Source organism: Hypanus sabinus, chromosome 17 (assembly GCF_030144855.1).
Source record: "Hypanus sabinus isolate sHypSab1 chromosome 17, sHypSab1.hap1, whole genome shotgun sequence".
NCBI classification, from domain to species: domain Eukaryota; kingdom Metazoa; phylum Chordata; class Chondrichthyes; order Myliobatiformes; family Dasyatidae; genus Hypanus; species Hypanus sabinus.
In genome coordinates, this window is record NC_082722.1 from 45,444,222 (window position 1) to 45,471,270 (window position 27,049).

The 27,049-nt window shown below is 39.1% G+C and overlaps 1 protein-coding gene across 1 annotated transcript in view; it reads left to right on the forward strand.

The window, feature by feature from the left end:
* znf536 (zinc finger protein 536) overlaps nt 1-27,049 on the forward strand; it is a 504,202-nt gene that overhangs the window by 380,324 nt on the left and 96,829 nt on the right. The window contains exons 7-8 of the mRNA XM_059992966.1: nt 5,440-7,083; nt 26,390-26,494. Coding sequence (XP_059848949.1) covers nt 5,440-7,083; nt 26,390-26,494 — 1,749 coding nt within the window. The remainder of the gene's footprint in view (nt 1-5,439; nt 7,084-26,389; nt 26,495-27,049) is intronic.

The window sequence follows — 27,049 nt, forward strand, 5'->3', positions numbered from 1 at the left end:
TAGATGTCTTATAATCTAGAAGCTCCTGCCACTGGTTAATTGTATTATCATTAGGTTTATGATAGATAACTGTCATATAAATAGTTTTGAACCAGAATTATACCTTCAGTTGAAAAATAGATAATTGCCACATGAGATTGAAAAATAGTATATCACCAAGAGTAATTTCCACTGCTTAAAGAAATTTGTATACAACCAAGAAATAGGCAAGATTGTGCACTCTGTGTGCTTGACAAGCTCAGACTGTCATTAATATGGACAAAGAGAACAGCTTGCCTTCAAAAATTGTTCTGAATTAACACAATAAATGAAACTGTCGTTTTGAGACATCAGCGAGCTGACAATAAAGCAGCCGGCAAGGGCCATACCACTAAATGACTCAGAGGGTGCCACAAACCAATACTTTCATGACAGAGATGAACAAACACACAAATAGCAGAAAATTGGTATAAACTATGAGGACAGTAAGAAGAACCCAGTAAAATTAAGATTTTCACTATATTCAGAGAAAATGAATTTCTCTAAACTCAATTGGATAACTGTTTCATCAGGCTTTACATCAGTCAGACTTACATGTACTAATGTAATTTTAAAGCCAGAGTTTTAAACCTTTTCATTCACAGAACTCCTATCATTACTGCTTACTGATGTATGAACACTCTTGGTTGAGTTTATTCTACAAAGTATCTGACAGTTTTTTACAGTGTTCCTCTGGGAAAGGCAGATAGGCAGTTTACTTAGCACAGGGAGGGCCAATTATACCAGTTGTTAATGGCTATAATGTAGAATATCCCACCATCTGAGGAATTCAATTCAGATGCCTGGTCAAGGACAGCAAAACTTAAGCTCAGAAGATAGGCAGCACTAGGGAATTAAAAATTTGGCCATCTGGTGGGGAAGCAGGTGTTTCTGTGCCTGTATAACCAGTCCATCCAATCTATATCCATGGCCTACTAAATACTGTCATGGCAGAAGTTACCTTCAGATTTATAGGTTCGAACAAATCTGGCAAAAAAGAATTAACTGAATTTAAATTTCTAAAAAGTTAAAGGGGTAATGTTTCTGTATTAATTTTCTACCAAAGATTTAGTAGGAAAATATCCATTAGTGAAATTAGCTACAGTTTCTGGCTAGCTAACAATGTGAAGTATACAGTAGGGCATGGCTAATGAATACCACAGTGGGTGATATTTCATTATACAAATTAATGCTCACATTTTAATGGGAAAGTCACAAAATGAATCGAGGCTTCAATGACAGCAATTAGAAACACAGATTGTCCCCTTCTAGACAAGGCACTGTTTAGCAATAAGCAGCTGTGCAATAGTCTTCATATTTACAGCATATAGGCTTAGGGGAATCATGTGGACAATTTATATTAATGCACTGTAGCTTTCCTGTGAAGAATATTTATTTTAGTCTTTATAATTATTAGTGCTTAATTATCAGATTATAGGAAATACATAAGTGTTAATATAAAGTTCTAACACAGGACTTCGTAGTTTATAAAATTTCTGTGGAATCAATGCTTGGAGATAAAGGTTACATTGCTGCATATAAAATCAATCCATTTATCACATGTGAGTAACTCTGGTAATGGGCAATCTGTGTTGAAAACATTTTATAAAGCTCAGAGACTAATTTGGATTTTTTTTTACCAGATAGAAATCATTTACCTTATGTCTTGAAGCAGCATAACATATATCAAAGATAACATTTGAAATATCCAGGATAAACTACAACACTTTTAATTATTCTGTGCTTCCACATGATATTAAAATGAGGTCATCTGGTTTGACAGGGTGACCTTTGACCTCTGCAGGCAATTTCTTACTATGCCAAGTGCCATTTTGAATAATGCAGGTTTAATCATGGAAGTTCAACCAAACACATGGCACGAATATAAAAAATATTGTTAATCACACATTACCTATGATGCAGTTTAATATATTGATCCATATCCCCAGCTAGAAATTTGGAAGTTAAAAAACGGTTTTCAGTTATTACTTTCGGATTTTATGTCTATGGTTCCACCTTTAAAAATTCTTGTCTTAACTTTGCTGCTTAAATTCTATAGTTTCTTAATGGTAAAGATTACTCCAAGTGCACAAATCATGTTAATGCTACCTGCTGAACAAATAAAAACGATCAGACACCTCATGCGATATAAGCAGATATTAATCCAAGGCCGTGTAATGAAAAATTGAGAGCCATACATTGAAGAAGTTATTTCAATGCCCTCATTGTTCACTATGAATAAAGCATTCCTGTCTATGTTACACTCATTACCAATAAAACAGGCATTTTAAAAAATGATAACTAGTACAAGGCCGTTAACTTATGCTATGTGACCCTGGACTGTTGCAAGGTACAAGCCTGAATCGGCCAAAAAGTGAATTCCAATTTTACTTAAGTTACTAAACTTGGCACAGTTATCCTCCATAGGTGCAAAACATTGAGTCTTAAGAACTTGCATTTTATGCAATGACGATGAAAGGTATAATAGTGTTAAAGCTTCTCCATTAGAAAACTAATATTGATCATAGGTTGATATTGGGATAAGGTTGAATCTATATGCTGGTAAAATATTGGCTATGGCCAGGATTTATGTTGACTTCCACTTTCAGTTATATATATATGAATATATATATATTCAATTTTCAAAGAGATAGAGTCTTATGTTAAAAATCAAAATCATAGTTGAGTTAATTGTCAAATACACAAGGATATGTATCCACAGGTGTAATGATAAACATTTGCAGCATCACAGACACATAGCAGCATTCACAAGAAAAGCATAAACTAAACATAAATTAAACATTTTTTTACAAGAAAACGCAAGCAGAACAAAAATGTAAAGCCCATTTTAGTGAAAAGTTGTCAAAATGTTCACAGTATTACTAAGCTGTAGTGATTTGAGTTTAGCCGGTTGTTTCAAGACTGAATGGCTGAAGGGAAGTAGAACCTGGTGGTGTAGGACTTCATTCTGTACCTTCTGCTTAATGGTAGCTGCAAAAAGGTGGCAGAGCCTGGATGGTGGGTATTTGGTATATTGACATTTTACTGGTCTATGCTGACCAAGATGACCATCCAAACTAGTCCAATTTGCCGTGTCCAAACCTTTCCTATCCATGCACCTGTTCAGTTGTCTTTTAAAAATTGTTATTGTACCAGGAAAAGCCATGCCCTCTGGCAGCTGATTTCCATATATGTACAGCACTCTGTTTAAAACCAAAGTTTCCCCCTCCCAAAGTTCCTATTAAATATTTCCCCTCTCACTTTAAACCTATGCCATCCTGTTCATGATTCCCCAATCCTGGAAAAGAGACTGAGTTCATTCAGCATCAATCGCCCTCATTATGTCATGCACTCTATGAGATCGCCTCTCGATCTCCTACGCTCCAAGAAAAACATCTCTTTGGACAAAAATTCAATGGCTTGAGTCCAGGCAACATCCTTGTAAATCTTTTCAGCACTCGGTCCAGTCTAATAGCATATTTCCTTGAGCAGGGTGAGCAAAACCGAACATATTACTCCAAGTGCAAATTTGACAGCTTCTTATACAATTGCAGTAGAACCCCCCCCCCCCCACCCCCCAACATATGGCCCTGACTGATGAAGGTCAGCATTCCAAAAGCATTCTTCACCACCCTATCTACTTGCGAATGCATTTTCAGGGAACCACATCACCACCCAAGGTCTTAGTCTTTATTTTGCTGGACAAAATGCAACACCCCACATTTATCTAAATTAAATATTGTGTGAATGTTGGAAAGATTTGTCAAACATAGTGCCCTCGTCCACTACCTATGTGCAAATACACCAGCTGGACAATTACAGGCAAGCCACCAACAAAGAGCCTTTCAGTTTAGAGGCCAGTCCTAAGAGAGGCAGGGAAGTGATCAAGAGGACATGAATGATTGGGAGAAGGTGGAAATGATCGGTTAGGAAGCAGCCATGAAATGTTATAGAGCACTAGACTCAAATAAGTGATTTCTTTTTTTGCAATTTTGCGGAGAGCAGTCATCCTCTAAAGGTAGTGATTGGACAAATGTACACCATATTTTACACATCAGTTGTGTTCAAGTGCAGCCCAGTTTTGCAAAGGAGGCATTAAAAAACATTATTTTCCCATTTAGGTAGGGAAAAATTCCAACTCTTGTTTCAGGCATGACCTTTGGATGTTTCTTTGTTCTCTTCACTGATATTGAAGTGATTTGTGCAGCTGTCCCACTCACAACAATGGTTGCTTAGACTAGAGCCCTTACATTTCTAGACCACAGTGTTGAGTGGGTTACTTACCAGTGGCAGGATGCCAAGGACAAACTATTGAAAGGAAAGGTGAGAACTTTGGCCCTTTGAAAATATTTTGATCATTGTGATGTGCTATGCATGGAGCATTCCTTTAAATAAAAACATGCATGCAATATAAACATATACAGTTGTGTTTTATTTTAAGTGTATTGTTTGGAGAAGTGACTGGAGATCACATTAATTCTCTTATTGAGAACAATGAGTAAAGCTTATCAAGAGCATTCTTGTAGTCCCTTTGCTTCAGGTTAGAGAACATGAAAGGACATGTTTTAATTAAGAGACCATTCAATTCATTTTGTTTTGTTTTAGATTCACAATAGATGATAATTTTCAACAGAAACTTGCTGACATACAGTACATTGATTGGGGTGCAGCGGCAGAGTGTAGCGGTTGTCTTCTGTATTCCTTCAGTCCATTGTTTTTAATTTTAAAGGAGAATGCAATTTGAAAAAAGAAATGGAAACGATTTGCTGAAAAATCCAGTATCTTGAGCTGTTACCAAATGTCTATTATAATAATATATGAGCAAGATCCATGTACCTTCAAAAGAGAAAAATTATGGAAATAAATGCACAAGCCAGGAAATTTATGAGGTGGATATTATCCTAAAAAAACCCTGCTCAATGATACACAGCATAATTATGCATTTTCACATTTTTGTCAAATATTTTCTTAACCGGTGTAAATAGAAAGCTGCACATTCACATTAATATAGAGGCAAAGGCAGACAAACTAGAATTGCTCTTATTTTTTAATATATTATTTAGTATTTGTATCAAACTTGTTTGGAGCTACAGTATTGTTTGAACCACTGCTATTTTCTGGAAATTGTTAAATTAATTTTTGAATGGTGCTTCACAAATAATGATAAATTACTTGTGCAGCCTGCCATTTGCTAATTATATCCATGATTTACTGCATAGTAACTCTTAAATCATTCATTTCAGGACTGTATAGAATCATATAAAGTTCTGCTTGTTGAAACTTGTTTCTGCTTTTTCAACTATGTCTTGTCTTTCTTCTCACACAAAAGGAAAGAATTGTTTATTTTTTAGCCCAGATTGCAGAGGAACATTTGCATGTTCAAAACAGAAATGAAGTTAGTATTTTGTTTCTTTTTTTTAGGAGAAAAGCCGTATAAATGCCCTCATTGCGATTATGCTGGAACCCAGTCAGCGTCTCTGAAATACCATTTAGAACGTCACCATCGGGAGCGGCAGAATGGAACAAGCCCGCTGCCAGGGCAAGCTCACACTCGTCAGGAGCATTCTGAAGAGCCAGTAAGCAAAAGCCAGATGTTTATCAGACCAGAGATATTGAGAGGAGTTATGAAAGGTGTGCCTGGAACTGACCTAAGGAGTAGCTTGACTCCTCAGCAGTGGCCAGTAGGAGTCCTTTCTCCTGCAGATTGCCAAGGTCATGGGCCCAGTGTAACATCAGAGCAGCAATCTGAAAACCTGAAAATTACTTCGGAGGTTTCTGCTGAGGAAACTCCAAGCCTTTCTGATCTAAGCAGAGCTTTTCAAAGTCTTGCTGGAAATGGAGTCAACTTTCAAGGGTCCTTGCAAGCATTTATTGACACCTTTGGACTGAGATCCTTGGAGAAAGAGAAAGAAATGTTGGCAAGAGTGTATGGTGAAACAGCAAGCCTAAGACAGTCTAACTCAAAGCTAACACTAGAGAAAGTCACAAAGAATGCCGGCTCTGAAGATTGTGAAGGAAGGGTTGAAAATCAGTCTTCCGAAGAAAAATCAGCTGTCAAATCTCGGTCAGCTGCAGAAAAATCCCAGTATGAACCTTTAGACTTGTCTGTAAGACCTCCATCACAGGACTCTGTTTCAATCCCTGGTGCAACGACTACCACTCAGGATAACATTACTTGGCATGGGTGTCTTTTCTGTTCCTTCACGACATCGTCAATGGAACTAATGATTCTTCACCTTCAAGCAAACCACCTGGGAAAATCAAAACGAAAAGAAAATCTTTCTGGAACAGCTGGAATTGGGAATGACCTTCGAGGGGAGGCTTCATCTGTTGCAAAGAAAACCTGTTTGTCTATTTCTCCTGTTGTTGCCAAGAAAGATATAACAGCAAAACTACTTGACAAGGCAGATTCCTCTCCTGAAAAAATATCTTCACAAGGGCAATCTAGTGATTCTGTGGGAGATCACAAGAAGTCTTATATTAATCCCATAGATTCCAGTCTGAGTTCTCTGGTGACAGACTTTTACAAACAATTTCACAAATACTCAACTGGTGGCAACCCAGGAACATCTGTCTTGGGCGCTGCCCATGAAAATGAGCTGAAATACCTTCCAGCAAATTCACTGAATCTTGTTTCACCAGGGACTACAAGCATGAGTCCCTCTGGTGAAGCAGGTAATCAGCCATTTAGTGATGATACAGGGTCTGTAAACGAGCAAGATGCAGATGATCAAGAAGCATTAGTTGACACAAACCGACCATCAACCTCGGATGAAGAAACCTCTGATGAAGAAGATCTAATTCACAGTACAGCTCTTTCACAAGGTTCACAGAGTCTTCTGAGTTCCATGGGTAAACACCAAGGTGGACCTTGGCACAATTTAAATCTTCTGCCATCTCACAATATTCCACCTGGGCAGACCCATGACCACCAACCTGTGGACCAGCAAATGAACATGCTGTCAGTTCTGAGAGCTTACAGCACAGACAACATGGCAGCTTTCAATGGTATTGGAAATAGTTCATCCAGCAGTAGCAACACTACTAAGAGAGCAGATATATCAGGTGGGTGTCAAATAAATCCAACTTTTTAAATGCAATGAACACATTAGCCAGCTAAGTCTCTTTTCTTGTCATGCCTTCAAGGGAATTTCAAAGTAAATTGGCAATTTTTTTGTGTTCTGTGTTACTAGTATATCAAGTCTTCTGTTTTCCTAAGTTTGTATTAAATTGAAGTTATCCCATTTCAGAACACTGACTGCCGATATTTAGAGAAGAAATGTAGTAGCTTAAGGGAAGAATGAACTGGAGACTTATTAATTGTGAGAGACATCCATAGATGTAGGATAGGGCCTATTTCATTTGATTGATAGATTCTGCAAAATGAAGCATCAGTATTATTACGTGGTGTTAAAAACTAAGGAACAGTGGAGAAGTTGGAAGCTTCTAAATCTAAGAATAGAATCCACTTAGATATTTGTCATTGACTGAATACAATTCCATTTGTTTAAGGTATGGTCTATTAATCTAGATGAGAACCTCAAATAAATAGTAACATTCTTTGTATATTACACGCAATAGAACTTTTTAATTGATTTATTTATTTGTAAGATCAAAGTATTTTTCCAGGCTGAGCATTCTTTATTGGCCTCACAGCTCTTAATTTCCATAGGTAAGAATTGACTTTGCAACTGCAGAGTTGTTTCGTGTTTGAATTTCGGCTGTATGACAACAATCACTGCACTTTATGTCACTGCAGAAAAATCTAAGCCTCTCTCATGTCCTCTTATACTTTTATCATTTATATATAAATTTTGATTGCAGTTTTGTCCACAGATTTACTTCTGTCTTAATACTTAGATGAATATTGAAGCGCATTCCACAGTTCACTTGAGTTACTTTAAATAATCAATGACGGTTGACAACCTTTGCAGTTGGCACAGAAGAAAAGGGAGTAATGCTATCCATACAGTCAATTGCTTTTTAAATTAATCACATAAATTGTCCTTTATTTTTCTTGGAAAAGCTAATTGAATACTTGAAATCAGCTTGATGGGTTAACTCAGGATGAGAAGATTGGTAGATGAACTTAAAGCTTACCCTTGTAATATACTATGTCTAGCTAATTCTCTGCCTATAAAATAAGTTCCTTAGACACATTTGTTGTTACTCAGAACAGCTGTCTTACAAATTCTAAGAGTGATTCAGCAGTGTGGCCAATGTCTTTTACAGTGCTATTGACATTTATACTGATGTCAACTGAAACCATAAAATTGTAACCATGCTTTCAAGAGAGTCCATCAATATTTATTTTATAATTGCTGTCATTTTGTAATTCTGTAATATTTAGTTTGTAATTGTGTTACTGGTAATCCAATAGAATAGGTACTAACCCTTTAATGAGTTAGCTGAGAATTAAAGTGAACTGCTTGGTGGCCACACTAATTCAGCAGTCTCATGAATGATGGTTTTGTTAATGTTATCAAGCCATAGTAAGTGTACAGGCCTTGTGGAACAGAGTATTGTGTGAAACTATCATTCTATTCACTCCACGGGTTCCCTGCTTGTGACCAAGATGGCTGGTATTGGCAACTTTTGTCAATATCAAAATCAGATGAAGTGGGATGAGTTCTGAGATTTACTTCACAGCTGACTGAAGAGCATATTAACCTTCATAATTTATATTTATGTACCATGAAATGCAGAATCATTAGAAATCAAAGGTCTTTTACATTAAAATTTATTTTGCATTCTATTTTCTTTTTGACAAATTTACATCCAAATTGAACAAATATTGGAAAGACTAATTTAAAAAAAAAACAATTAGAAATTCCCAAAGCAATCATATACTAGATGGAGCTGAAAGAAGTGATATCTGAGGGAGAAAAAGAAAGTGCGTTTGGTTGGTACACGTACGTTAACTGCGTGTGGGAAACATGCCCATGAAGTGGTCACAAACAGTTAGTTAGGTAAGATACACCATAGATATTCAAATATTTATTAATTGTCTGTCTGGCAACATGTTGAATGTAGTTTAATGACATTTATAATTCTGATTTTGTTTAGTTTGTCGTAAATTTTAGTTTAAATTTACGATGCACACCCATGAACAAGTTTTGAAGTGTCTGGATTCGTTAGCGTGTGGTTAATGCACAATAATTTGTAAAGAGTAAGATGTATGGTCGTAGGTTTGAAATGTAAGTACATTGGAATTGCCTTCTGGTTGTTTGCCATTGTTATATTTTATGTCATGATGTATCATGCACCAATGTAAAGTGCTTGTATATGCCATGACCTCAAATATAACATCATTTGTTTTTGATATTTGTGCTGACAGGAAATTCCTATGAAGTATTTCCTTTGGAATATTCTTGTCCCTTTGATAAATGTAGTGAGTTTAGCCTGTAATATTGTAAAACAAATAAAAACAGAACATGCTTGAAATGCACAGCAGGTTGGGTAGGATCCATGGAGGGAAAAACAACCTGACATTTTAGCACAAGCCTGTCATCAGATTTACAATGCAATGAAGCATTCCTACTAGTCACAAAGATCGACTGACCAGAAAGAATAATGTCAGTGTGCACAAGAAAATTCAATGGGAAGTTAAGCAAAGATTCTTCGTGAATAATTCTAGACTTGCAGAAAAAGTGGTTGAAAGCCAACTTATAGTGAGAGATGGAGAGAGACAAAAGAGCTCTTCTGGGAAAGGAGACTGAAATTAATCAAGAAGTGAGATGGCCTGCTCACTCTAATGCTGCTTATCTGCTTCTAACAAAAATGTTATATTTTTGTTGAGATTGGAGTAAGTGTATGTAGATTTTGCTTCTGGCACAGAGTTGACAGCAGAGCTGACAGGATCAGATACAAGTCATTGAGCTTGTTCTAAGTTTTCATGGTCATTTATTTTAATGAGTGGAAAACTAGGAGCATTAGAACTACATTCCCAGCTGAAAGAACTCAGCGGGTCAGACAGCATCTATGGAAAGGAATAAACATTTGAGGTTCTGAGCCAAGATCCTTCACCAAGACTGGAAAGGAAGAGGTTTGAAGCCAGAATAAGGTTAGGGGAGGGGAAGTTTTCCATGGATGCTGCCTTACCTGCTGAGTTCCTCCAGCAATTTGTGTGTGTTATCCAGGTGCTCCCATCACATATCACACCACAGTCTTTAACCCCTCTCACACCCCCCCCCCCACACTGCTAAATTTATGTCTGGTTCCAAGTTTTTTATTTTTATCTTCTTTATTTCTTTAGAATCTTGTTTATCTTTTTGTTTTGTAATGTGTATCAAAAAGTTAATAATTGTTAGACTGTACAGTAAATAAATGTAAAATTATTCTTGAACAAAATAGTGAACAAATCTTGAACAAATTAAAATAGTGCATTTGAATTTGCCCATTTGGAGAGTGTGCTGTGGCTAAAAGATCTACCTTTTCCAGGCATCTTCAGTTGCTTAGGATGTTATTCTATTAGCATTGCTGCAAAACATTAGTGATAGGTAAAATGGTCATTTCAACTTAGGAGGTCTTGTAGCAGAGTTCTGGGTCAGTGAATCATATGGTGCTCATTGTAATAAAAATAAGCTAATGGGGAAAGATTTTCTGTGCTGGAATCTATGCATGATTGTATAGCAGATCATCACTGTTTAATGTATACAGTACACAATGGTCAAAAAATTGATCCATAACATTTTTTTTGCCATTAAAGCAGTGTTGTAGGTCACTTGTAAAGTTACACAGTGAACTTTACATAGAGGGCATCTGGGAGGTTCAAAGAAGAGTGATCATATATTTCCCTGTGTAATGCCTGCTAAAACTGACATCAAACTTCTTTCAAGTCTCATCATGTAACTCAACGGGTGCAATCTGAGATCAGCTCTTAATTTTAGCTACTGATTTGGTGGGTATTACAGTTGTAGGAGGGGCTATGAGAATGTTTCTGGGGCTTCCAAGAGCCATGCCCACGAAATACTTGGTCCTTGTGCAAAGGAGGGGTGGGGGGAGGGAGGGAGGTGAATCGTAGACCCTCCAGCACTACAGCCAAAGCCCCGTTAAGATGCTTAGGTGAGGGACCTATAAGTCTGTCTGTAAACAACTGTCAAGTTCAAAGTAAATTTATTATGGAAGTACATATACGTCACCATACACACCCTTGAGATTCATTTTCATACAGGTATACACAGCAAATCCAAGAAACTCAATAGAATCAATGAAAGACCTTACCCAACAGGATGGACAAACAACCAATGTGCAAAGGACTACAAACTGTTCAAGTACAAAAGAGAGAAAAATAATATTAATAATAAATACAGAAATAAATAAATAAAATCAAGAATGTGAGATGAAGAATCCTTGAAAGTAAGTCCATCAGTTGTGGGAACAGTTCAGTGATGGGGACAAGTAAAAATGAGTGAGGCTATCCCCTCTGTTTGAAGAGCCTGATATTTGAGGGGTAATAACTGTTTCTGAACCATGGTGGTGTGGGCCCTGAGGCTCCTATACCTTCTTCCTGATGGCAACGGAGAGAAGGAAGCATGGCCTGGGTGCTGGTCTCAGGACAGGTCCTCTGAAATAATAACACCAAGGAATGTCGAGAAGGTTTGTGACCCTCTCCACCTCTGATCCCCGATGAGAAGTTGCTCATAGACCTCTGGTTTCCTCCTCCTGAAGTCAATAATCAGCTCTTTGGTCTTGCTGCCGTTGAATGAGAGATTGTTTGTCAGCCAGTGTTTCAATCTCTCTCCTAGGTGCTGATCTGTCATCACCTTTGATTCGGTCAACAACAGTGATGTTGACAACAAGTTTACATATGGCATTTGAGCTGTGCTTAGCCTCACAGTCATAAGTGGAAAGGAAATAAAGCAAGGGTCTAAGCACGCAGCCTTGTGGTACTCCTGGGCTGATGGAGATTGTGGAGGAGATGTTGTTCCCAATCAAAACTACTGGGGTCTGCAAGTGAGCAAATCCGGGATCCAATTGCACAAGGAGGTATTGGGGCCAGGATCTTAAAGCTTCTTGATTAGTTTTGAGAATTGAATGCTGAGCTCTAGTTGATAAAGAATATCCTGATGTATTCATCTTTGCTGCCCAGTGAAAACCCAATAAAAAGGCACCTGCTGTGGACCTGTTGAGCCGGTAAGCAAATTGGAGTGGATTTGATATGTTACGTTACCAACCCCTCAAAGCACTTCATCCCAATGAATGTAAATGCTGCTGGACGATAGTTATTGAGGCAGGTTACTGTGTCCCTCATAGGCACCAGTATAACTGAAGCCTGCTGAAGCAGGTGGATACCCCAGACTGACAAAATGAGAGGTTAAAGATGTCAGTGAATCTGAACAGCTCAGCTCTTCAGTACTCAGTGACCCTATCTGGGCTGGATGCTTCTCGTGGGTTCACCCTCCTGGATGCTCTCATATCAGCCTGTGAGACTGAAATCACAGGGTTATTTGGGGCCATGGGTTCATGAAGGTTCCTCCATGTCTTGATGGTCAAAGTAAGCATAGAAGGCATTGAACTCATCTGGGAGTGAAGCTTTTAAAAAATCTTCCGTGTGGGTGCAGGTAAAGTTCCAAGCATGCTCTGTATGCATCCGTAGAGTGAAGGAAAATTGGCTTAAATCTCTCCTTGAGTGTGAAGTTTGAGTGACCCTCTGTAATGCACCAACAAACAGTAATCTCTGGGATGCAGCAAGGGTCAGAGGCAGCAGTGTGAACCTGATGATAAGAAGCCAAGAGTCATCATCACCCTCACCTCCATGACAGAGCAATCAAGGCAGAGCGGTAATGAGATATTGTGAGTTCATAGAAAGCCAGAGACCTCACTGAGAACAAAGTGTGCCATTTGAACCCCTTAATTAGAGTTGTTTCAGAAGAAATGCAATCAGTAAAACCCTAGTTGTTCTGTGAATAAATATGGAACATTTTTCTCAGGTGAATGGGGTTGCAAATCATAGAACGAACAAATTTTGCATGTTGCACTACCATTAGCAGCATCTGGAGAAGTTTTACTCTGGGAGTAAAACTTTCTACACAGCAGGAAGAATTGAAATCTTTATTAAAAAACAAATTTCCTAACAGAAGCCAAGACGACTCATGTTCTGAAACTGGATTTAAAAAAAACATATAAATCATGCATAACACACTTTTTGCATGCTTTGAGGTATTTGTGCTCATTTCCAACATATAAAAAAGCATAATTCAGAAATTAGACCAAACACTTCCATTCATGATTCACCCCTAATGCACTTGAAATTCTCATGGTGTATTCAGTATATTGGGTGACATAATCAACGTCATCTCTGCACCACTCCAGTGTGTGTGTATGTGTGTGTTTGTGGTGGGGCAAGAACATTCTTCAACACCATGCTGTTAAACTATACCCCCTTCCAATTTATCCATCTCTCCTCAATTCTACCCCACTGCCACTCCATCTTCATTTTTTGCCCACTCAATAGCCTTTTCCTTCATTTATCAGGCTTGTCAGTGATCTTTGCCCACAGCTGTCATCTTTTAAACTGGCTGCTGATGCTTTTAAATTGGTGGAAGCCACAATGACATTTTCTTAAAGCAAGGATGTCCAAATTTTGTAATTATGTTTGCTGATATCTGACTTGGAGTCACGGAAAAGCATAGTGGCAATTTTCTGCACTAAAACGGGTGAAGCCCAATTTTCAGCCCCAAAACATGTACAAAATTCTGTTCTCCAGGTTAAGCAAATTTTCAACACTTACTTTGTTTCTAAAATATGTTAACAAATTTGTAGTCTGGTGATATTAAATTGCAGCTCTCAGTGTAGCTTTGGTGCATTGTTGTATATCACACAACACTTGATGCCATTCCAGGACTTGTGACCAAGTTATGACACTAGCCAGTGTGCTAATTTCAGAGTCACAGCAAAAGTAGTCAATTGACATCCTGGGATGTTTAAAAACTGACAATGAACTGGGTGCCAGAATTCTTCAGGTTAGGATGGATTAAAATTGTTATGATGCTGTCAATTTCGCCTGATCAGCCTTAGATTTTGAGTAAGTGGCAGTAGTGGAAGAGGGGATTGTGGGTGAGGGAAGGGGAGCAGTCATTGCAGAGTTGTGTAATTTTTACAAAACAATAATTCCATTCTATATTTATTGATTTATTCAGATTTCTGTTATATCAGCTACATATACTTTAATTGTACCAATTCTGTGTGTAATGGTAATTGTAGATCTTGAAAGTTAACGTCATTTAATGGAACTGAAGGAATCTGGTTTGAAAATCTCTATTTCTGATCGTTACTCCACCATAAATTTCTTTACCTGGATGGTATCTGCAGCATTGGATCTACTCTTGCTTGGTTGTTTGACTAGGTAACGGTATGAAGGATTTTCCAAGTGAAAGTCATTAATGGAATCAAATGTTATTTCATCCAGATACTCCTTAACCATAGCGGTTTGTGGCAGAGATATTTTCAGATTAAGAGATGTTAAATATACCATGCCAGGAAAAAGAACAGAGACACAAAACTCATGTGTTTTTATTTTACATTCCTGAAGCTGCTGATAATGGAGGCCTAGAGATTCATTTGCACTGTGTTGAAAAAATGTTGAAAATTTTAAACTTGCATCCATGTCAAGTGATGAAATCTATGCCTATTCTTGGGTATCTTAGCATCAATCACTATATTTTCTGCTCATGTCTGGGTGTGATTTTTCAGTTTAAAACTCATTTAAATACATTAGAAGCAGAGCAAATCCTGAAATTCATCAACAATGAAATTTTCATTTGCATGTGATCGTATCTGGTTTGCTGACCACAAAGTTCTAAACTCAGACGAAGACTTTAAGCTCTATCTAATATAATTAGCCATGTGCATCCTCATTAAAGGGCAATTATGCAGTAACTACCCAATCTCCAAAGACTAGTTCACTTCCCTGTTTATTCTCCATGGCGAGTTTAGCTGCCAATACCCAATATTCGAGCAGTGGGTCCCTTCTCCCTACTAAGGAGAAGATACTTTCAGCTAACCAAGTCATTTAAAACACAGTTCATTTATTTTCAGTGATACACATTTAAATCCAAACAACACTCTTAAAGTACAGTTAAAACTCACAGAGGACTTCTATCTTAATAAAGACTTCCAAATTACAAACCATTTCTAAAACACAAAGGATTTCCAAAACACAGGTGCAATTTCCGAAACTTAAAAAGACAAACTAACGACACAGACGAACCACTCGTCTGTCGTAGAACTGAAAGGTAGAGGAATGGACTCCAGTTCACCCTTTGTTTCTTTCATGCTCTGTGGTGTTCCTTACCCCATTCCTAATAAGCCAGAACTGCTCTTGACAATTATATAGTCTCTTTGCCACTTGGGTCCCTTCACACACGCGATATTCTTTCAGATACCTTTTAACACAACCAGTCTCAGAGCTTTTTGGAGACACAGGTCACAGGTACCCACAATTAATGCTGTGAAGCTAACTTCCCTGAGTACATAAACTTTCCAACTTATTAATAAATCAGCTGTTGATGTGCTAAGTGATTGTCTTTATCTGGTCTGCAGGCTTCTTTGAAATAAGCATCTTAATCAGTGTTGTCTAATCTGAAACAAGCCAAACAAAATAACCCAGTGTCTTATGCTGCATGTCTTCAGCCGTAAGGCAGGTGCCACGGTCAGCATCTTGTGCTGTAAACAGTGCTTGTTTCCACAGCTGTGGTTTTTCAACTTCAAGCTGATTACTGTTTTCCATTTATATTAAAAACTGAAGACTGGCTCCCATTTATGACTAGACGTTAAACAATGAATATTAGTCGGAAGATTATCCTCTTCAAAACAGCCCTTTGATCTCCAGAAGCATCCGCTGCTATGTTTAGAAAGCTAAGCATGGCAAAAACAAGAGACCCCTGGCCCAGGAAGTGAATATCCATCACCGGTAAAGGAGTGTCACTGTTCAGTCACAGAAGAAGCAGCCTTGAGTAGCACTGGTTAGTCATAAACAGTGTGGAGTTCGAACACCTAACATATATAGTCGGTTTGCTACGTGCCATTCCACAGCCTGACCGCTTGCTCTGCACATTACTTGCACCAAAGGTAGGGCTTTCCTTATAAATTAAATCACTCTGCCTCCAGCAGGACTCACAAAGGTTATTGATATTGACCTGCTACTCCTCTCAATCGTTGACCTGCAGCAGTCAGTGGAGGTCCATAATTCACAGGGAGCCATGGTCTTAACTATACTTCTCAGATGGACAATGCAGGTTGTGCTTCCATGAGTTACTCATCCCTGAGAACTGTGCTCTCATAAAATTTTACGCAGTTTGTCCTCAGTTGAACATAGAACAGTACAGCACAGTACAGTCGCTTCAGCCCATGATGTTTTTTTTAATAAATTTTTTTTATTGAACTTTCAAATGGTTACAGAAGGAAAAAAATCATCAACCCTTCCCCCCTCCGCTTAACCCCTCCCCCTTAACATATCCCTGTAGAAAGAGAGAAAAAAAAGGATGCCTGGATATCGAAAGATCCCCACATGCTCCATGGAGTTCATAATAGCTTTAGTATGTATATTTATTTCTTTCCCCAAATAACCAATAATTTTATCTTCAGAGCACCTATATATTTAATTCTATCTTTTGTAAATAAGGGCACCGAATTTTCAAAAATATTTCATATTTATCACTTAAATTATAAGTAATTTTTTGAAATGGAATGCAGCTAAAAGCTATGTCTATTTTCATTTTCTTAATGTATGTTAAAATTCTTTTTCTTTTCACTGGTCCATTAAGCCCATTAACATTAAAACGTAAAAAATTCAGTAAATTAGTCATTATTTTGAACAGGGTTATTCCAGTCTATAGTAATACCTAACTTTTCAACTTTCGTAGTACCCTGGGGGATCTTTTAAAATTCTCCGTGTTGCTATGTGTCTCCCTCGATTGTCCAGGCAAAGAAAGAAAGATTAAAGAAAAATAGATCATAAAGAAAAAAAACAGGATACCCCCCTACTAATGTTGTGAATAAAAAAAACACAACATTACCCCACTCCGTTGTACGGGTCATGGCAATCGCCATGATTACACACGTGAATCCCGTAGCAATCAATCTGATGTTCCCCCAGCTCCCCCGTAACATAAAAAAGTATATATAAGAGAAGAAAAAATAATATCACTATTTTTGATTAATATTTCTCAAATTTTTACTTTTCTCCCCCTGTATCATATAATTAAGAATATATTTAAATATTCTTCTGTCCTTAAACATCCATCAACTCCATTCACTGTCCCTGTCTTCATCTTTAATCCATTTCACTTTTAAATCTTTGGCTGTGGTTAGCGAATATTTGGGAGTTCTTGTGCAAATTCTTACGCATCCCGATAATCAGTAAAAGATCTTTTTCCGTCATCCAAAAAAATTATCAGGGTTGCCGGGTGGCGCAATATAAATTTATAACCCTTTTCCCATGAAACTTTTTTTGCTGGGTTAAATTCCTTCTTTCTCTTCAAAAGGTCATAACTTATATCAGGATAGAAAAGAACTGTTTTCCCTTCTATCATCAATGGCCCGTTTCTCTTGCTGGCACATTGGCCAGCCGCCTTCAGGATCTTTTCTTTATCTTGATATCTTAAGCATTTTATCAAGATTGATCATGGGTTTTGATCAGCTTGAGGTCTTGATCTTAAGGCTCCGTGAGCCCTTTCAATTTCAATTAACTGGGTTCCTTCTTCCATTTCCAAAATTTCTGGAATCCATTTTTGAAAAAAAATTATTGGATCCTCTCCCTCTATACCTTCTTTAAGTCCAACAATTTTAATATTATTTCGTCTGCTAAAATTTTCAAATACATCCACTTTTTCCGACAACCATTTTCTTTCTGATGTCCAGGCAGAAATATTATCTTCCATTATATTCACTCTATCAATGGTGTCTCCCATTGTTTCTTCCAAGTTTTTAATTTTCTTGTCCATTTTGTCCTGTCTTTTCATCATTTTATCAAACATAATCTTCATATTTTTAATATCTTTTTATTACTTTTAATGCTTTTAATTCATGCTTTTAATTATTTGCACCAAAGATTTTTTTATGTCTCCAATATCACCTCCAACCTCTTCCTGTTGCTCTTCTTTGTCTCTTCCTCTTCGTCTGATTTATCCAGAGAATCTGATTCCACCTCATATTCACTTTCACTTTCAGTTCTGATCATAGCTGGGATTTGTAGTTTGGGTTGCTCGTGTTTGTACATGCCCCTTCCTTCACGCATGCGCAATTCCTGTTGCTCTTTTTTTTTTGGAAATGGTTGATGTTGCCGCAGTTTCCTGTTCTGTATCGCCGGAGGTGAAATGCACTTGAGCCCAAGGCTCTTTCATGGCGGCCGGCCTTGATTCTTTTCCAACTTGTGTTATCTTCAAAGTAGTAGTTTTCTTCTGCTTCTGTTTAGGAGACATATCTTAAGACAATCCTGAGTAGTTTATAAGTAATTTCTAAAAAGTATTTACTAACTTTTCTTCACTTAAACATTATTTTATTGTTTTTTTACGGGAGAGCTGGATTTCCACGTCTTGATCCTACGTCATCACGTGACGTCCCCCCCAGCCCATGATGTTGTGTTGACCTTTTAACCTACCTCAAAATCAATCCAACCCTTCCTTCCCACATAGCCCTGCAGTTTTCTATCATCCATGTGCCTGTCTAAGAGTTTCTAGATGTATCTGCATCTACCACCACTCTCTGTGTGGGGTCAATGTTGAGGTTAAAGTCATATCGACTTGTAGCTTTTAGCTTGTGGATCATTCTTGGCTGCAGTTACCACATATCATGGACCCATCTTCCCATATTTGGATGGTGATTATTGATTCTACTCTTTTGGTGTAAGGAGCAGGTATAGCTGTTAATAAACCTACATCCTACTGACAATTAAAAGGATGATTTACAACCCGTAAATGTTCATTTACAGGGCCGGGGGGAAGTGCATTCTCTCGATCTGTGCTGATCAATTCTAGGTACACTTTCAGCTTGCACATTGCAGTCACAGTTGCCTCGCATCTTTCCGGGGATGCTCTGCCCTGCTGGACAGGTTTTGGGAACAAGAGACTGTCCCTGCTGAGGTGGCTACTCATTCTACTCAAAGCACAAAACAAAACAGCTGAGTAACACTGTAATGGTAGTTACACTATTATCAGGTATTTAATGGAGACCACTTTAAGGCTGCAAAGATACAGCTCTGCAGTCTGCATCAGTCTGGCAAGGTTCTTAGCGCTCACCAGAATCCCGTGGTCTTTACCCACGAGGGACTGGGCTTTATCCCCTACTTTTTGTTGAATTTTCCATTCAAGAGCATTGGTGTTTCCATACTATACTGTGATGCAACCACTACACATCTATAGAAGTTTATCGAAGTATTAGATGTCATGTCAACTCTTTGCAAACTTCCAAGGAAGTAAAGGCACTGCAATGCTTCTTATTAATGGCACTTACGTGCTGGGCCCAGGGCAGATTTTCTGAAATGATAACACCAATGAAGTTAAAGTTGCTGACACTCTCTATCTCCAATCCCCTGATGAGGACTGGCTCATGGACCTATAGTTTCATCCTCCTGAAGACAATAATCTTCTCTTTGGTCTTGTTGACATCGAGTGAGAGGTTGTTGCTATGGCACCAGTCAGTCAGATTTGCGATTTCACTCTTATATGCCTTTAAGGATGCTAACGTGAAATAGTTAAATGGTAAGGAGGTTCATAGATAGTGCCACATTTTATATAGCCTATGAAGTGGGGTCATCAGTAAACCTAAATATGGCTTTGGAGCTATGCTTGGCCTCACAGTTGTAAGTGTCAAGTGAGTAGAGCAAATGGCGTAGCCCTGTGGTGCACCTGTGCTGGTGGAGATTGCGGAGGAGATGTTGTTCGCCAATCTGAACAGACTAGGGTCTGCAGGCGAGAAAAACAAGATTCCAATTGCACGAGAAGGTATCGAGGCCAAAGCTTGAAGTTTATTGATTAGTTTTGAATGCTGAGTTGTAGTCAATAAAGAGCATTCTGGTGGGTGCACCTTTGCAGTCCAGATGTTTTTAAGGTTGAATGAAAAGCCAGTGAAATGCTATCTGCTGTTCCCAAGAAGAAAAGTAAGAAGTTGGGAACAAACAGCCACACATTGCAGATCTTCAAGATTCATAGCCCTAGACATGCTTCTGTCAAGAGAACATGATTCTGGACATGCTGTGAAACAGCAGCACCTAATCCACAGAAAGATTTTCATTCTACCAATAACTTCTGTGGCTGTCCTGCATTTTCAGATCCTTGCATGATCACCTTAGCCATTAGAGAGTGTGGTAAACCATCTTCAGTCATTGTAGTTCTGCTAATTACCACTACACACTTCATCATTAAAGTTGCAGCTCAAAATGGATTCGGACTTTGTGTTTCAGGAACAGCAGCTTAAGGTTTCTGTTTCATTTCACAGTCTCAGCCAGAGATTGCAATAATGGCTTTCTCAATCCTGAAAATAATGGTGCAGCCATTAGAGCCTCAGAATGCTAGCATCCTGAGTTCATTCAGAATCTCTGGTGCTGTTTGTGGGGAGCTCGCATGTCCTCCCAGAGAGCAAGTGGGCTTCATCTCAGTGGTCAGGTTTCCTCCCACATCCTGAGGACATGTGTGTCGGTAGGTTAACTGGCTGCTGTATATTGCTGCCAGTGCAATGGGGAAATTTGGAGGACATGATGGGAAAGTGGGAAAGAATATAAGACCGTAAGACCTTAAGACATAAGAGCAGAATTAGACCATTCAGTCCATCGAGTCTGCTCTGGATTTAGCCAACCCCATACACCTACCTTCTCACCATATCCTTTGATTCCCTGACCAACCAGGAAACGAACAACTTACACCTTAAGTATAGCCATGGACTTGGCCTCCACCGCAGTCTGTGGCAGAGCATTCCACAGATTCACTCTGGGGGAAAATAAGTGGGAAATGGGGTTGCTTTGTGAGCCTGCATAGATTAGATGGGTTGAATGTCCTCTACCATTCAGCAAGTATGGAGCAAACAAAAAACTTATTTTCAATCTCCTTCACCTTTGTAAAAGTCTGAATGCTGTTTCCTACTGTACAATCTTCTTCCACTTGTCAAGTCCAAAGCGTGCCGTATCTCAATTCAATCTGAGAAGCTGAATACTTACCGCATCAATTCTCCCAATTTCCCAGACCTATAGGTGCTCATCAAATGACCCACTTGAGAAGAATGCAATCAAGTGCAACAGTCAGGGTCAGAACAACGCGAAGTACCGGGTGTCTCAATGAGGTTATAAGGACACACAATAATCTGCTCTTGAATGTAAGGAATATTAAAGCAGCAGATGCAAATAGTAATCACTTTGCATGATCAAAGCATAAACTCATTAGGCCTCATGGTCCCGTTTGGAATTACAGCCAAATCCCTAATAATATTATTCATTTGGCATCTCAGTCCATTCAGACACAGACTTAACTTCATACCTTTGACAACCAGATTTTGGTTACTTCCCTCATGAAGCTTTTCTCTTGTGAAAGAACACAGTATTTAGAGTTCTGCAACAATGTGCTTCAGACAGATGTATCTACTACTGCTCTTCTGTACTTCTTCAGACAGCAATGATATTTTAGTGGCAGATGGACTGCAAGTAGAAAGGCTAAGGCATTGCATGACTTTATGATCCTTGACATTTGCCAACAAAATTGCGGATTTGAGATCACCCTTATGCTTCTTCATGTTCTGTCCTTGAGATTACACGTATGATGACCTTACTCTTCATTAATGTACAATTTATGAGGAAAACCCATCTCTGCAGTAAATCACTTTTATAGGTAGTCAAACCATCTGCTTGAGCCCTCTAACAATGCTAACATGAAATAGTTAAATTGTAAGGAGGTTTATAGACAGTACAGAGCCACTGATTGTTCTATGTTGAATAGAGGCCTGGATCACCTCATATGGCCTCATTACATGGTACCACACTTTCCCCTCCTTTCAATGATTGCATGAAAGCTTTCCTGGTAATGGACGAGTGCCACTAAGGGAAGCAACATTCCACTCATGTAGCACATGATTATACAGTGAGAGTTGTATCAGTTTACACAGGCATTTATTTCATGCTTTGAAGTGACAGCTGAACAAACTGTACAAAGTATTTCACTGCCCTTTCTTCATTAATGAAGGTTAAGGAACTAAAGAGGAAAAAGAATGAGCATAATCTACATCAGTTACTTTAAGTGGCTCCGCTCAGCATAGGCTGCACAAATGAAACAACTTTAAAGGAACACAATATTTGGGTGCAAAGGGAGGTTTTGAAACCCTGTCACCTCACCATGTTGGACTGCGACAGCCTGGCTGCTGGAGCTTGGCCCCGGCCGGGGGATACAGATCTCCTCCCAGGATGTCCATTTAGGTCAGTTGTTCCACTTCAGTTACATTGGTTGAAGATCTTCAGTGACTATGGTCAGTGCAAAACTGCCAGGTTGAAGCTGGTGTGCTGATAGTCTGGGGAAACTGCCTTGGTGGCGCTTGCGAGGATAATCACAGAGATTTCCCAGAGGGAAATACTGATTATGAAATAGCGTCATAAGAGTAGTAGAAAAGTACAGCAGAGAACCAGACCCTTTGGCCCATCTAGTCCATACCAATCCATTTAAACTGTTTCCACCCATCGACCTGCACTGGGACCATATCCTTCTACACCCCTACCACCTGTGTACCTATCCAAACTTCTCCTAAATGTTGAAACTGAGCTTGCATGTGCCCACTTACACTGGCAATGTTCCACACTCTCACGACCATTCTGAGTGAAGAAGATTCCCCTGATGTTCCTCTTAAACCTTTCACCTTTCACCCTTAACTCATGACCTCTAGTCGTAGTCCCACCGCCCTCAATGAAAACAGCCTGCATGTTTTTACCCCATCTATACTACTCATAATTTTGATAGTGTACCTCTATCCAATATCCTCTCAACCTTCTACATTACAAGGAATAAAGTCCTGACCTATTTAACCTTTCCATATAACTCTGGTCCTCCAGACCCGGCAACATCCTTGTAAATTTTTTCTGTACTCTTTCAACCTTATTTACATCTTTCCTGTAGGAGATAACCAAAACTGCACAAAATACTCCAAAAACTAGGCCTCTCCAATGTCTTATACAACTTCAACATAACATCCCTTCTCCTGCACTGAAAATGTTGTTTTATGAAGGCCAATGTGTCAAAAGCTTTCTTTACGACCCTATCCCGAGATTGTGAACATCTTCAGTTGCTGCCTGCCCACCTGTGTCTCATGGATAGTGACTTATGTCCAGAATGCATGGCTGTTGTCATGCCTTCTGGGACCCCACCTAGGCTAACAGAGCATGGCCAACTGCTTCCAACAGAACAATGCACTGTGCTGCAAAGAAGCAAGCAAGCCTGGGAACCAACCTGGTACTGGTTCAGGGTTAGCAGAGGCAGTGACCTGATCTCTCAACCATCATGGTCCCCTGGTATTACCATTCCCTAGCTCAGGGAAACCACTTTCAGGGTGGAAGGTTGGTTCTCCTGGGTCTATACCACCTATCAAGAGAATAAAGATATGAATCCCTCCATGATCCTACCCACCACATAGAGCCAGTCCAACCTAGTGCAAAGCATTCTAACAATATTTACCAAAAAACATTTGCCTCAGTGCCTCCCTTTTATGAGACACATCCAACCTCAACATCCAACACATCCAAGTCAGCATAACTGACTGGCTGTAACTCCTGCAGAGTCAGGGGGGGCAATTATCTTTCTGCAGCCAGCTAGAGCCAGGCATCTCATTGTGGTGAACTGCATATACCCATCTGGACACGCCCCCAGCTGACTGCTCCTGTGGCTCCTCCCACAGACTCCTGTATAAAGGCGATCAAAGCCTGAGTCCGGCCTCTCAGTCTCCAGGATGTAGTATGGTGGTCACTCACTGCGTGTTCCTTCTTCCAGTCAATAAAAGCCAATATCTCGCCGTTACATCTCAGAGTGAATTATTGATGGTGCATCACTCATGCAGTGAAGTGCGCCCCTTTAAACTGGTGTCTTCCCTCAGAGGGCCTGAAATTGAGCAGATTTTCTGGGGAGACAAACACACTGGTGCAAAAGGCTGCTTTTTAATTGTTTCAGACAATGCTTCCTTGTCCCACTCTGAAGATAGTTTAGACAGCCCAGCCTGTGGCTCAGAGCCCCTTCCCTGCCTCTTTGAAGCAAGCCTGCTTCGAAGAGAAGTAGCCAAGTGATGCTACAGCAACGCTTCTCAAGTTTCACTTTCCTGACATTGGGACCCCACGTCTACCAATCCTGTCTATGGAATCTGCACGTATTTTCCTGTAGTCAGTTCTCTCACACATTCTGATCAACTTCTCCAAATTTTCCTGCCGGTACCTACACCAAGGGTGAGACAATCAACCAGTGTGGAAACCCAAGCACCCAGGGGGTTATGCAAACCCCACACCAGAAGTCAGGATCAGACTGGTGGCCATGGAGCAGTGGATCAGCTGCACTGCCATCATTACATTTCAACACTGAATCCCTCCTAAATGAAAAGAGAGCTCCTGCAATGTTCTTCAGCCAACACTTTAATGTAAATATTAACTTCTGGATATTTTGAAACCATTTGTTAACTGAGACAGAATGACAAACTCACCATAAAGCCTACAGTTTGAAAACCCAGGACTGCCAAAACACAACTTGAATTTTCCTAATAAAGGAAGCTTCTGTGTCCTGAGTACTTTGTTATTCTTCCTGAATATTACTTGTAAAGGAATGCTTGCAGAGCACTTCAGGGCAGCGATGATATTTGTGTTAGCTGTGTTCACCTTGCAATGTGTACAAGTATAGATATGTATTGAGAAAGGCTCAGGTGTGTGATACTGCCACTTAGGATGTTGTGCTAGATTGTGAAGAAAGTATCAATTAGTAGACTTGCTGCATTCTGGAATGCATAAACGTTTGGCTCTGTTGTGCTGTGCATCTGTCTATGTATAGTTCGATGATGGGTTGTAACTGGTTATTGGATCAATTTAATGAACTACTGGTGTTTGAAAGTGCCATTAATTGCAGTTGCTTGGACATGAACATCCTGGTGACAGGTACTGAGCCTATGGGTGAAGAATTCTACACCAGGGAGTGAGGTGGTGCCAGGGTACAAGTTTTGTCTGTCACTTTTTGCATGTGTCATACAAGCACTGGTGCCTGGAGGTTGCCTTTTGCAATAACTCGCTCCTCCAGAGGAGTTAACTTGTTTGATCCCTCTCCAGCCTGTAGCCCAGGTGCCTGTTCTTGGAGATCTTTCCCCAGAGCAGTGACTAAGTGAACATGACATTGTGGCCTTCCTGAATAATAGTGTGGAATAGTCATGAACATGAATACATGTGTGTGAAACTCACAGGATTAGTGGAGTATTGCTGAACATTTGGGACAATGATAAGAGTCATGGAGAGAAGGACAGAAAGAGAAAGGTCAAAATGGTCTGACAAGAAAGAGAGAAAAAAGAAATCAGACAAAAGCAGGTCTGTGTGTAAAATGTACTGCAGGAAAAAATGTTCACAGCTTGTGAGTGGATCAGAATGCTGGAGGTGCAGATGTATAGATATTTCAAAGTTGCATAAACTCTTCCAACCTATGAGGTTGTGTTTTTGTGATCCTGGTCAGCAGTACAAGGAGTGTTGATCAACTGGAGGCCACCTAGGCAATATTCTTTCATCATCACTTGCAAGTGGTCCCGGAGGGACTGTGTAGCCGTCCGTGCTGATGATGCTCCCTTCTTGTTGGTGAAGTAATCCACAAGAATCTTGGCATCCCTCTCTGCATTATTGTTGGTCTTATCATCGACATGCAGCAATGCTGAAAGGAATAACCATCTCCAGTGTTGGGAGAAGGCTGGTAACATTACATATGTGTGCAATTAGTGCTGACTGAGGAGGACACAGCTATGTAGCAACTCATGATCATCAGTAATGTCCACTCTTTACCACATGGCAGCAGGAAATATCACCTTTTTTAATGCCTTTTCAATAGTGTTAAGCATACAAGTACTAATTAATACTGAAAAAATGGCAATAATGAGTTTCTAGGCTTTTGGGTTTAAAGATCAGGAAAACTGTTGCTTGAAGTCAATTTCAGGTGTATAAAGGGAACCATATATTGTATTGAAATAGAGAACACAGTGGCTGAGCATTGGTGTATTGGAATACACCTCTGCTGCTCATTCAAGTAGACTCAACAGCTTGAGATTTTGGTATTGAGAATGTAAAGACCAGTAAATTTGTTGGGTTTTCTGTCTGGTCTTGTTTAGTTTCATTGATGACTCCATCTTCTTCCATGGCTGCTAACTGTACATTTTTTCGCAATGTATGCATGCCTAGGTTTGGGGAAGACACAAGGCAAACACAATGAGTTTCCATGCAAGGAATGTGGTAAAGCCTTTACCCAGCCCAGCCACCTTAAGACCCATATGAGGTCACATACAGGTAAGAGCTGCAGCATTAAAACTATTTACCAAAAATGATAAAACAATTGGGTGCATTGGCAATATTCTGTTTTAATATGCAGTGACGCCAAGATGGTGCACAATCTGCCCACTAAACCCCATAATGTGAAATTATCTTCTCTGAATATAAATTCAGATTTTATCATTCTCAGTTTCTCACAGCTTTCTCGATCTTAGGAAAAACATTTGAATTACATCAGCAAATCAGTAAAATATTACAAAATTTTTTGGAAAAATATTTTTTGCAATATTGTCTGCTTTAACACTTCCAAGAATTAATGATCTAATTAATCCTGATCTGATCACTTTAATCATAACACGATTTCAAGTGACCAGAAATCAAGCATAATTTTAATGATTGTAATTGACCATTTCCAAGATCCCATTCAGTTAAATGCACTATGCCTAGATATATTAAATATCTATTTAATGTATGCAAGCACAGCAGTCATAAAATGACGTGAAAAATGAAGTTAGATGATTCGCCATCAAATGAATGAAGTACATACTCACTAAAAAGTCTGGATTTATATAA